At 36.4% G+C, this 12,847-nt stretch overlaps 2 protein-coding genes and 1 pseudogene across 8 annotated transcripts in view; 2 read left to right on the top strand and 1 right to left on the bottom strand.

The window, feature by feature from the left end:
* Positions 1-4,636, top strand: part of SGK3 (serum/glucocorticoid regulated kinase family member 3) — a 153,499-nt gene extending 148,863 nt beyond the window's left edge. For all 7 annotated transcript variants that reach the window (XM_047723588.1, XM_047723587.1, XM_047723589.1 and 4 more), the window contains one exon: positions 2,830-4,636. In XM_047723588.1, the coding sequence (XP_047579544.1) occupies positions 2,830-3,000 (171 nt within the window). In that variant the 3' untranslated portion in view covers positions 3,001-4,636. The remainder of the gene's footprint in view (positions 1-2,829) is intronic.
* Positions 4,637-6,018: 1,382 nt separating this feature from the next.
* On the bottom strand, positions 6,019-6,449 carry LOC125099260 (60S ribosomal protein L39-like; annotated as a pseudogene).
* A 379-nt stretch (positions 6,450-6,828) lies between these two features.
* MCMDC2 (minichromosome maintenance domain containing 2) overlaps positions 6,829-12,847 on the top strand; it is a 33,324-nt gene continuing 27,305 nt past the window's right edge. Inside the window, 5 exon segments of the mRNA XM_047728720.1 lie at positions 6,829-6,937; positions 9,678-9,870; positions 9,965-10,095; positions 10,164-10,223; positions 12,238-12,433. Coding sequence (XP_047584676.1) covers positions 9,777-9,870; positions 9,965-10,095; positions 10,164-10,223; positions 12,238-12,433 — 481 coding nt within the window. The 5' untranslated portion in view covers positions 6,829-6,937; positions 9,678-9,776.

Below are 12,847 nucleotides of genomic sequence, written 5' to 3'. Positions count from 1 at the left end.
AAAACATGGCAATTTTTGTGATGTATTATTATAGCAGTAAAAATAACAGTTAAGGACTAGAAGAGAATATAATATAAACCAGGATTGATTTGGGGTTGTGGAATCATGGGTGAATTTTTTTTTTCTTTTACTTTAAGTGTTTTGGTGTTGTGCAATTCATGACATACTTTTTTAGTAAATTAGTACAGAATAAGGAAATCGTTTTAGGAAAATATTATTTAGTCTACTCGTTTTGTTAAAGATTTGTTTCAGTGCATAGCTTGTGGCTAGTAGTATTTAATAGGTGAGACATTTTACACCTATTAACATAACAATATTTGTAGATTGCCTTATTTCATATAGCTTATCCAGAAGTGAGTGACTCCATTAAGGATAATTTCTGTCCCTAATTTCTAGAATTTGCTTTAGGAACTTAGGACCTTTAAGAATTATTCTTTTTTTTTTTTTTAAGATATTTTTTTTTTTTTAATTTATTTGACAGAGAGACACACAGTGAGAGAGGGAACACAGTAGGGGAAGTGGGAGGGGGAGAAACAGGCTTCCCGCCAACCAGGGAGCCTGATGTGGGACTCGATCCCAGGACCCTGGGATCATGACCTGAGCAGAAGGCAGACGCTTAACCACTGAGCCACCCAGGTGTCCCTTTAAGAATTATTATAGTTTTCTTTTTAAATTAAAAGTCTTACTGAGTTTAGTTATCCTCAAATAAATATGTCATCGGGCCCATTAAAGAGTTAGGTACTCCTAAGCAGTACTGGAAATGGAAACAATGTTGACTTCAGAGTCAGTACCTCCTTTTGAATCCCCACTCTTTTATGACTAATTAATTAAATTTTTTAAAGCAAGATCCCAGCCGAGAAGCCACAGAAGAAATTGACAAATCTGGCCACATTAAATTTAGAAATGTCTACATGGTAAGAAAGAAAAAAAAAACACTTCAAATAACAAACTGGGGAAGATTTTTAAACACTAAAGGCATTCTTACAAGTCAATGAGAAAAAGACCAATGACCAGTAAAAATATGGACAAAATACACAAAATATGTAGTAACAGAAAAATAAATATATGTTGTTCAAATTATTATTGAAAAATAAATACAGATGTTCAAATTGACTGACAAATTCTAACAGGTTACCGTTTTCCACTTAACATATTAACAGAGATCAGAAAGAGTATGATAACATGAGTGTTCTCATACTTTGTTTTTAGTACTTGTATCCTTTTATTTAACCCTGACATCAGTTCTATGAAATAGTGCTGCTATTTTCCACATATTACAGATGCATTAACTTAGGTGCAGAAAAGGTTGACTAACTTCCCTAGAGTTTAAAGAACTAGAATTTGAGCTCAGGCTCTTCAAAGACCAAGCCCTCCTTCACTCTTAACATAAGCAATGCAGTACTATTCCTGTCAGTACTAGCCATGAGCCAAAAGGGCATTCATAAAATATCTTTAAAGTCAAGAAAAGAACATTTGCCGTCCTTTACAGAGCACCATCTACATGTCAGATTCTGGGAATTTTATGTATTAACACATGAGATCCTCACAACAACCTTAACAGGTAGGTGGTAGTATTCTTCCCTAAAGAAGTGGAAACAACCTCACAGAGATAGGGTAGTTTATATAAAAAATTAGAGCTAGCAAACTTCATAGCCAGAATTCAAACCTTAGTCTTATTCCAAAGCCTGTTCTTCTGGGGTTACGTGTAAGAATTTGATGACATTTTTTATATTACATAAATACAAATTCTAGCATTCTTCTTCCTCTGTAAAAGAATTTCTCTTATTGAGGGATCTCACATTGAAGGATCTCTCATTCTGTCTGTGCTCTGCTGTTTGTAGCTTACCAGGCTAGCTGTATCCTTGGCTTAGAATATCTGCTCTGAATCCTTGTCTGTTCACCTCAGTTAGACTTGATGACCTAGACATGCTAAGAATTCCCTCCCCCTTAGCGCACAGAGAACCTAGAGATTTAGGGATGAGTTCTAAGAGTGAGTCACCTGAATTTCTCTCTCAGTTTTTATCTGGGAATACATCGGAAGGGAAGAATCCGTTAGCTTGTATCAGATTTGTAAAAGAGGATGAAGAAGAACCGCTTCCATCAAGCAGCTGCCAGGCTTTACTTCCCAGCTTTCTGGCTTCTTTAGGTCTCTACAGCTAAGGTGTCCTAGCCAAAGGCTTAATGACCTCTGTAGCACAGTGTTGTTTGCAACCCCTTCATTTTCTCCTCAAAAGGCTTTACCTGCCCAGAGTACAAAAACTGGATGGGCAAGCATTTTATGGAACTCAAGTGAAAAGTGCCATCCTGAAAACTTACCTGGGCTCCTTTTCTTTCTTTTTTTTTTTCCTAGATTTTATTTATTTATTTGACAGAGATCACAAGTAGGCAGAGAGGCAGGCAGACTCCTGCTGAGCAGAGAGCCTGATATGGGGCTCGATCCCAGGACCCTGAGATCATGACCTGAGCTGAAGGCAGAGGCTTAACACACTGAGCCACCCAGGTGCCCCGGGCTCCTTTTCTAAACTTAAAGATCGTGCTGGATAGAGAGAAAGGGGGTCAGTTGCAAGGCCTGAGGTTCAAATTAACATAGGTCAAGCTTCTGTTATGCTAGCCTTCCTCACCCTTGTCTCCCCCCACTTCCAATAAGAACTTTGCTGGAAGGATGGTAAACTCTGGAAAGGAAAAGCAGAAATTGTTCCAAAGAAATTGTGAAGTAGGAAGACATCTAAACTTGCCAGGAATAAATATATACATTCTTGAAGGGTTTTTAAGGAAAGACTAAATTAATGAAAAGCAAGCTAAGGTAATAACATGCTTTTGATGTTTTAGGCAGGACCAGATGATATCAGGAACTTCGATGCAGCGTTTACAGAAGAAACAGTTCCATATTCTGTGTGTGTGTCTTCTGACTATTCTATAGTGAACGCCAGTGTGCTGGAAGCAGATGATGCCTTCGTTGGTTTCTCTTACGCACCTCCTTCAGAAGATTTATTTTTGTGAACAGTTTGCCATCCAGAAACCATTGAGCATTGAGACTGAAACTCTTCTTTGTGTGAATATATTCAAATATGTTTAACTAGTGCCTCATTTTTACATGTAATGTTAAAAACTATGAAAAATGTATTTTCTGCTGTATGCAAGAAAATAGGGCATTTCAAAGAGCTAAGTTTCGAATTAAAATTTGTATTATTGTTTATTAAGCTTATTTTTAAACTGAAATTTTAAAAGCTATTGTTCTCAGCATTAACCTATTTTTAAAAAAACTTTTTGCTAATGACTGTTTCCCCCCCCTGAGTTTACACTAACATCTACCCAAGACAGACTCTTTTTCGACAGCCTTTTTCAGTTTGGTTAACATACATTAATGCCTTTCTCTCTACTTTTGACCTTTGTTCTCAGATCAGAACTATGCAATTGGTATGTGGTTGTTTAAGTAGAAACCACATCTTTCCATGATAAGTCATTGTTTGACATAATCAGTTCTTGGTAGGATTAAAACGTAAAAGCATCGTTAACACATGGGCTGTGAGTTAACACTTTGAGTAAGTGTTCATTCTGCAGATCAAATTAAGAAATAACAAAGGAGATCCATTGCTTTTGAAATACCAATTCAAATTTGTGAATTATTTTTTCTCTGGAAGAAAAGTAAAGGCTTAATAGAAAGTTTAGAGTATTTCCAAAGATCTGAAGAGTAATAAAAAACTACTGGATTTTTTTTTAGGTGGTGCCAAAAATGAATGTCTCTGTGTCATGTATTTATATTACAAATACATTCTATTTATGTTCATTCTGGTCTTTATGTTGTTAAGTAGTCCTGAATCTTGGCATTTGCTTTTGCAAACAGCTGTTCAAAACTGTCTTTCTAATTGGTTAATGAGTGAAAAATATTGAGCCTTCTCAGAGTTTTTACCTAATTGGGGATTAAAAAATAGAATAGCAAATTCTTGGTCAGTATTAATATGTATTTCACAGCAATGTAATAAAAGTTAAAAATCAGGCAGATGCAATGTCAGTATCTTTATTGTCCTAGAAAAAGTACAGGAAACTGACCTTAAAATCATACTAAAAACAAACTATGTACTTGTCATTATAAAAGAGAATACAGAAAAACTAAAAAATAATGTTTGTCTTGGTATTCTGCTTCTTAGAGACTTTTCAAGTCCTGTAGGAAACATTGTGAAAGTTTAAGGACCAAGTTTATATGCTTCAGGAACAAGCATTCTTTCCATGTATTTTCTCTTGAGAAAGAAATCACAAAAGCATTTTACACCAATAGCCTTTGGCTTAAAAATGTTCAGCAAAATGGGAGAAGGGGAGTGTGATTTTGTTAGATTAATAATATTTGCATCCAATACACTGAATCTTCCTTCAGAGGTAAGACTTTAATAGCAACACTGTAAATATTTGGTTTATTTGGCACTACTATAAGTTCTGCTTTTACACAAAGTTCTTTGCTTATTATAAAGCAAAATAAAAACTGTAGTTTCTTGTATGATTTTTTTTACTCAGTCATTCCTTAATTAAACTGCCAAAAATTAAAGTGCAATATTGTATATTTTTAAGGACAAATTTAAATATTATGCTGATGTTTGTTGGATCACAAGAAATACAAATCTTATAGTATAATAAAACTAGCTAAAAGATTAATAAGCATCTAATTCCTGTCATTATTTTAAATTGGTGATGGTTTATAAAAGTCATTACAAAATGAATTATTTGTGTATGTGAGGGATAAATGTATAAAACTTTGGACAAACATAAAAATAAGATTATCTAGATTATCAGAGGCTTACATATTATTCAGGGAATAAACATTTTCCAAGTTTCAAGTTTATTTTTTCTTTCAGAGCATGCTGTCTTTTAGAAAAAAAAAAAAAATAATAATGTGGGGGCGCCTGGGTGGCTCAGTGGGTTGGGCCGCTGCCTTCGGCTCGGGTCATGATCCCAGGTCCTGGGTTCGAGCCCCACATCTGGCTTTCTGCTCAGCGGGGAGCCTGCTTCCTCCTCTCTCTCTGCCTGCCTCTCTGCTTACTTGTGATTTCTCTCTGTCAAATAAATAAATAAAATCTTAAAAAAAAATAATAATCTTTAGAAAAAAAAATGTGTGCCCTTTGAATAGTTGAACCATTTTGTGGCTATTTCCAAAATAAATTCAAAGGTCTAAATGAAGAATCCCTAACATTCTTCATGTTATCTCTTATTTTATTGTGTATGGTACAGTGAAGAGCTTCCCAGCCATTGTTACATCATAGTACACACTAAAATTGACAAGTCTTGGGCATAACTGGGGGTGAGATGCTAAATGATGTAGATAGAGACTGGAAGCAGTATCTCCATTCAAAATTTTTATATGCCAGAATAATTTTTGAACTTAGGATATTTACAGAGAGATCCAACAGACACTGTTTGAGTATAATTTTAGCAATGGTAAACATTTAAAAGGTGGCTCTGTTGTATATATTTTACCACAGTTTAAAAAAAAAACAAAACCGGGCGCCTGGGTGGCTCAGTGGGTTAAGCCGCTGCCTTCGGCTCAGGTCATGATCTCAGGGTCCTGGGATCGAGTCCCGCATCGGGTTCTCTGCTCGGCAGAGATCCTGCTTCCCTCTCTCTCTCTCTCTGCCTGCCTCTCCATCTGCTTGTGATCTCTCTCTGTCAAATAAATAAATAAAATCTTTAAAAAAAAAAAAAAGATTAAAAAAAAAAAACCCTATACCCATTATTAGTCATTCTCCATTTCCCCTCAAGTCCAAGTAACTAATCTACTTTCTGTACAGATTTGCCTGTTTTAGGCATTTCCTATAAATGGAATCATACAATATGGTCTTTTATGTCTGGCTTCTTTCACTTTGCATAGTGTTTTCAAGGCTCATCCATGTCGAAGCATGTATTAGTACCCCATTCTTTTTTAAGGCCAAATAACATTCCATTGTAGGGATATACCACATTTTATTTTTCTGTTTATCAGTTGGTTCCGCTTTTTGGCTATGAACATTCATGTATAAGTTTTTCTGTGAACATACGGTTTTTTGTTTGAGGTTTTTGTTTGTTTTTTTTTTTTTTAAGCCGGAAGTTCTCGCATTTATTACTGAACCAACCTACTGGTGCAGAGGCATAGTAACAGAAAAATCATTTCCCTGATAAAACCTATCTATTGGCCAGGTAGGAAGGATGTCTACAGAGTGATAGGATAGAACACAGGATCTTCACGTAGTTTAAGTATGTGGTGCCAATTAGGTGTGTCTTCCCATGATGTGTGATGCCTTATACACCCAGCTCCTTTCTTCTCCAGTGCCTCCTCTTGGAGTTGTACCTGATATTATTACGTTTTCATCCGAATCCACTGGGGAATGGGACGATTCTGCTTTTGTTTCTTGGCCAGGAATCGCCTGATTCTGAAAGTCTTGTGAGAAAACACGGCCAGACACTGCCAGACCAATTTGAACATGTTTTAAATCCCCTCATTATATATGTATAATAGATAATGTGTGGCATGGACTTGCTGGATCATAAAGTAACTCCACCTTTGAAGTAGTCCAAAATGTTTTCCTGCTTGATTACACCATTTTGCCTTCCCAGCAGGAGAGTTTTCAAATAAAATAAAAACAAAAACCAAGGAGACACTTTGCCTATGAAAACAACAAAAAACAAAGATTTGTTTCTATTCTTGTCCCTCTTCTTTGCCTTACAGTGAAGGTGCAACGTTGATTTAAAGAGGGAGGAGGAAGAGTCTGGGTACCCTCCCTGACGAGGGGTGGGGCGGGGTCCCGGCAGCCTGCGCGCCACCAACGGTGCAAGGTGTGCGCATGCGTGGGAGTGCTCCTTGGGTGTTGGTCTGAAGAGAGCGCTCCCTTGGCAGGCTTCGGTGGGTCGGGGTTCCGGGTCGCAGAGGCTGCGGATGGCGCGGTGGAAGACGTTCTAGATCCCAGGGTGTGAGGTCAGATTCGCTCTTATCCGATTTGTTTGTGAGGTGTTTTACTGCAACAGGGTGAGAAGACGCGACTCGCGCCTGTTCCAAGTGAACCAACACACTTGAATTCTTTAGAGTATGGAAACACTTGTAGAATTTTATCCCCGTTCTCTTATTTAATGCCTTTCCACAGGCTTCCATGTCGTGACTCCCCTTTCCCTTTCTCAAAAGTGAATCTACTCCCAGGACCTCTGTTTTACATAGGTACTCTGGAGCTTTATCTCTCGCCGCCTTTACTTTTCGTTTCTTTTCTTTCTCTCTCTTTATCTCTTTCTTTCTTTCTTTTCTTTTCTTTCTCTCTCTCCCTATCTTTTCTTTCTGTCTCTCTCTCTCTCTCTCTTTATTTCTCTCTTTCTTTTTCTCTCTTTCTTTCTCTCTCTCTCTCTCTTTCTCTCTCTGCTGGACTCCAAGAGCCCATCGGAGTTACGGTCTCACAAGTGAACTTTACATGATTTTCCTACGCTTCTCCGGAGTTCCATACTTCCATTAGAGCATCATCATCCACACACTGCCATCCTGAACACATTTACAGTTTGGTCACCATGTCCAGCATGAAAACTTTAAAAATCTAGAATCCGTCGGCTCTCCCTCATTTCATTCCAGCTGTGCAGGGAACCCGACATGGGACTGGATTCTAGAATGCTGAGATCAGGATGTGAGCCCAACTAAGGCAGACATTTAACCGACTGAGCCACCCAGGTGTCCCCCTTGTTAAAACCTCTGATGGCTTTTCTTTGTCTATCTATATAATCATCATGGACTTCAAACACATTAATAATCTGATTGAGACTGACCCATTTGATTACCAATAGCCTCCCTTCATTCAGCCCCAGAAAACTTACATTCAAATGAAGCACAGATGTCCTGAACACAAAATACACTTTAAGATCATTGTACTATGACCACTGAAAAACTCTGAACTTTCCCTCCTGTGTAATAGCAAAAGAACAGTCTCAGTTAACTTTTATTTGGAAAGTAGCCTGAATACAAAGTAGTAAGCACATGGATTCAATAGTGTAGGTCTGAAAATTGGGGTAACAAGGGGTTACCCTATCTTTGGAAAAATCCTCCTGTCTTTTCATCTCTTCCAGTTAGTGAAATCTTTATCAAATATCACCTTTAAAGTAGAATTCATTGCTTTTTCTCTTGACCCATTGTATTAAGTCAGAATGTCTTAAAACAATAGAAAATATTATGACCCAACACAAGGATGATGTCATTTTGTGAACTATTTAATATATCCTGTTCCTTTTGTGCACCTTAGTACGTTAATATTTTTTAAGATCTTATTTATTTAGGGGCGCCTGGGTGGCTCAGTGGGTTAAAGCCACTGCCTTCGGCTCAGGTCATGATCCCAGGGTCCTGGGATCGAGCCCCCCGGCGGGCTTCCTGCTCAGCAGGGAGCCTGCTTCCTGCCTCTCTCTCTGCCTGCCAAATAAATATTTATTTATTTGGCAGGCAGAGATCACAAGTAGGCAGAGAGGCAGGCAGAGAGAGAGGGAGGAAGCAGGCTCCCTGCTGAGCAGAGAGGCCCGATGTGGGGCTCAATCCCAGGACCCTGAGACCATGATCTGAGCTGAATACAGAGACTTAACCCACAGAGCCACCCAGACACCCCAGTACATTAATATTTTTATAGCAAGTAAATTGTAAGTTTTTTACGTATTTCTCAACCCTCACTGTACTCTTTGTGAACAATAGAAATCATATTTTATTTATCTTTGTATCCCCATTGTCTAGGACAGTCTGATATCCGACAAATAGTAAATGTCCAATAATATTTGATAATGAATAATGTGATGGTTATCATTTCTGAGTTCTCTAAATTGGCAGATCCTTGAAGGCAAGATCCAGTTTTAATCATTTCATCCTTAACACCTAATACAATTATTGATATATATTGTTTCCAATTACTGTTGGCTGTCTTTAAATGAAGAACTTTTTATAAAAGATTTTATGTATTTATTTGTCAGCGGGGGAGCACAAGTAGGCAGAGCAGTAGACAGAGGGAGAGGGAGAAGCAGGTTCCCCGCTGAGCAGGGAGCCTGATGTGGCATTCAATCTCAGGATCCTGAGAACGTGACCCGAGCTGAAGTCAGATGCTTAACCGACTGAGCCACCTAGCCGTCCCTTTAAATGACTTTTGCATATTCTGTTCTCATTACCAGGGTTTAATGTTTTATGCTGGTCACTAATAGAAGATTTAAAGCCAGAAGAGGCTTTATCATCTAATACAACCCCTTTGTTTTCTACAGATGAAGATAACTGAGCCAAGAGAGGTTAGGTGATTCCCCCACAGCAACTAGGAAAAGCTGTAGCTAAAACTAAGTTTTCAGATTTTTTAGGTCAACTACATTTAACTTTGAATTTTTGAAACAACTTTTACCACTTTAATTTTTTAAGCAACCCTGCAAGGGGACCTCATGATGTAATATTATTTCAACAAGCATTTTTTGGAAACACCTACTCTGTAAAGAGACAGTTGAGGCTCCTGTTCTTAGATTTGCAATCTTGTGGAGAATCTGCTGACCTACTATTGATAAAAAATGTTATTTGGAAAAAAAAAAAAAGTTTTGTTTCCTTTTGGGTAGGAACTTAAGTTGGAAATTTTACTTCATTTCATTTCACTCTCAATTTTAAGTTGAACAGTTTGTAAGGTTTTATTAGAGATTGTGAAGTGTAAATTCTAATTTTATTTTATTTCCAGGTATTCTCATCTTTTTTGTGTGTTTCGCCATCTGTAGTCTTTACCAGCAACTGTGGTTTAACCAATTAGTAATAGAGAAGAATCATTAACTAGGAGAATATGTCAAATTTGAAAATGAAAGAGGCAGCCCTTATCTACCTTGACAGAAGTGGAGGCCTCCAAAAGTTTATAGATGATTGCAAATACTTCAATGGTATGTTCAGCAAAGGTGACTTTATATTTTGGAAACTTTAAAATAAATTCCTACATGTTACTATACTCATTTTTGTATTTGTGTATTTTTACAGATTCAAAACAAAGTTATGCTGTCTATCGATTTAATATTTTAGTAAATCCCTCTGATATTGTTGAATTGGATGCTGAACTTGGAAATCATATTTTACACGAGCCTTTAAAAGCTGCTCAAGTTTTTCAATCAGTAAGTTAAAGAAAAATAATTTCATGCCACATGGAATTTTTGGTAACTTTGTTTGTTTGAAATCACAGGTCTGTTTTACTGCTGTTAAGACTCTCTCATTAATTGGACAATTACAGACTGAAACTCAAGTAAGTTTTACTTAAATTTAACAAGAAAACTAGGATAAAAAGCTTTGAAGATTACTTGTAAATAAATCTTTTTTTATTCATGTTTTTATTTAAAAAGATACTACATTTTTTCGGGGCTCCTGGGTGGCTCAGTTGGTTAAGTGACTGCCTTCGGCTCGGGTCATGATCCTGGAGTCCCGGGATCGAGTCCCGCATCAGGCTCCCAGCTCCACGGGGAGTCTGCTTCTCCCTCTGACCTTCTCCTCGCTCATGCTCTCTCTCACTGTCTCTCTCTCTCAAATAAATAAAATGTTAAAAAAAAAAAAAAGATACTACATTTTTTTCAAAGTTCAATAGAATATCTTAAATACACATCTTTACTTCCTGTATTATCATTTGTAACAGTGAACATTTTTATAATAAAACATTCTAAACATACCCCAAAATAAAGAGAATATGTATCATTCAGATCTAATAGTTTATAATATTTTGCCATTACCTGCATCATCCATTTTTTACCAAAATATTTTAAGACAAATCCCAGACATCTTAATGTCACTACTACATCCTTTAGTATCAACCTCTAAAAGTTGTGGCCATTTTTCTTACACAACCACAATGCCATTATGACCCTTTACAAAATAACAATTTTTGGTATCCTCTAATACCCAATCCATATTTAAATGTGCCTATTTGGGCTCTCAAGAGCATTTCACAATTGATTTGTTCAAATCAGGATCAAAACAAGGTTTATATATTATAATTGGTTATTGTATCTCATTAAACCTCTTTTAATCTAGAGCAGTTTCCTCCCTCTTTCTTTTATACCACTAAGTTTTTGAAGAACTAGTTAATGTCCTGTACAATGTTTGGATTTGTCTCATTTTGTTCTTATGGTATTTAACTTATTCTTCCATATGCCATATTTCTGGGAAATAGAATTGGCTCTAAAAACTTGCTTAAATTCAGATTCAACTCATTTTGACAAGAATACATCATACTTATTGTCATGTATTTCATACTGCACTGCATTAGGAGAAATAAACTGTTTTCCACTTTTAGTAACCGTACAATTGATCAGTGGGTTCTGGTAATGCCAGTCTGACCTCTTCAATATACACTCTCCCATCAACTTTCACCTAATAGTTTTTGCAGCCATTGATGACCATTACGTAGAATCTATTATTTCATTAGAAGTTGTAAAATTGTGATTTTTCTAATTTCAGCAACCTTTTGAATTTATTAACTGAAATTGTTCTATAACAGGAGTTTTCTCTCATCAGCTATTTGGTTACCCTAAAATACAGTTTGTACCTGAAGGGCAGAGTAAATGGTTGATTCTTTCCATTTATAAATTTTCAGAGAATAATGAACTGAAATCTGAGAGCCTCCAATGATGACCAATACATTTTTTGGTTTCATTTATCCTTTTTTTTTTTTTTTTTGAGGAACTCATGAATTTAAAAATATATACAATATATTTCAATGAATCTTTGTCATTCTTTTTGATGTATGTTATTGTGCTTTTGGTCCATTGGGAGTCCCATAAGGTTTGTGTTTATGTCCTTTTGACACATCCCATGTTTTAGTTTTTGTAGCTACCTTGATTTCTGGCACAAAGTGGGGCAGCAGGTCTGTATTTTCCTTCCTAGACCTGTAGTCAGCCATTTCCCTTAAGCAGCCTTGGTTCTTTTTGGTGAGAAATAATATTTAAGAAATCACAATCTGGGTACTGGAAGGGTTCATTGCTATTGGATCCTCATTGTTTTATAGGTCTTTTCAGTGGATATAACCAGGAAATTGCGCTTTTAAGGAAAAATTCTTAGTTCATAATAATATTTGCAATTAAAATATAAGATATAGGGGTTTGCATCTTTAATTTTATATTTAAATCTTTTGTCGTATGCTTAAATTTTGATTCCTGATAACACTAACAAATTATTTACCTGATTTACTCTACAAATATACTTACTATAGTGTAATGCAAGTCCAAATGAATCTGTAATTTTTAATACTATTTTTACATTTCTATTAGATTAATATAGTGCTGAAGTTAACACATTTACCTCCTCTGCGAAGTTATATTCTTGATCTTTGTGAGTTTCCACTTGATTATGCATCTCAAAGATTTTATATGATGCAAGGAATTGTGATTGCAATGACAACTGTAACCAAGTATACACAAGGTGCAAGATTTCTTTGTTCAGATGAAGCATGCCCTCTTTCAAAAGGTAGATATAAAAATGTAAAACAATTTATTGTTTAATCCTAAATCATGTTTACCATTAGTTTTATGAAACATGGAGTAGAAAGAATGGAATAAAACTTGATGTTTCATGTATACAAGTTTACTTTGCATAATCCTCAGGTGCATTCTTTTCTTTCCCTTCTCTCTCCCACAATATAAGAGGGGCTCTTGGATTTTTGAAGTGCTTCTTCTCATACACTGTTCCATGACTGTTCGTGCTGTTTCCTCTCCCTATAATGTACTCTCTCAAACCTTTGGCTTATCTTCAGTTCAGTACTTCTCAGGACATCTTTTCTATTCATCTCCACTTCTCATTGGGTTGGATGTCATGCCTCCTCTCTTCTCTCTGAACCCTCTAAATGAATACCATATATTGAAATTATCTGTTTCTTATTGC

The sequence above is a fragment of the Lutra lutra genome, chromosome 4 (genome assembly GCF_902655055.1).
Source record: "Lutra lutra chromosome 4, mLutLut1.2, whole genome shotgun sequence".
Taxonomy (NCBI): domain Eukaryota; kingdom Metazoa; phylum Chordata; class Mammalia; order Carnivora; family Mustelidae; genus Lutra; species Lutra lutra.
This window is presented reverse-complemented; position numbering and strand designations above follow the sequence as displayed.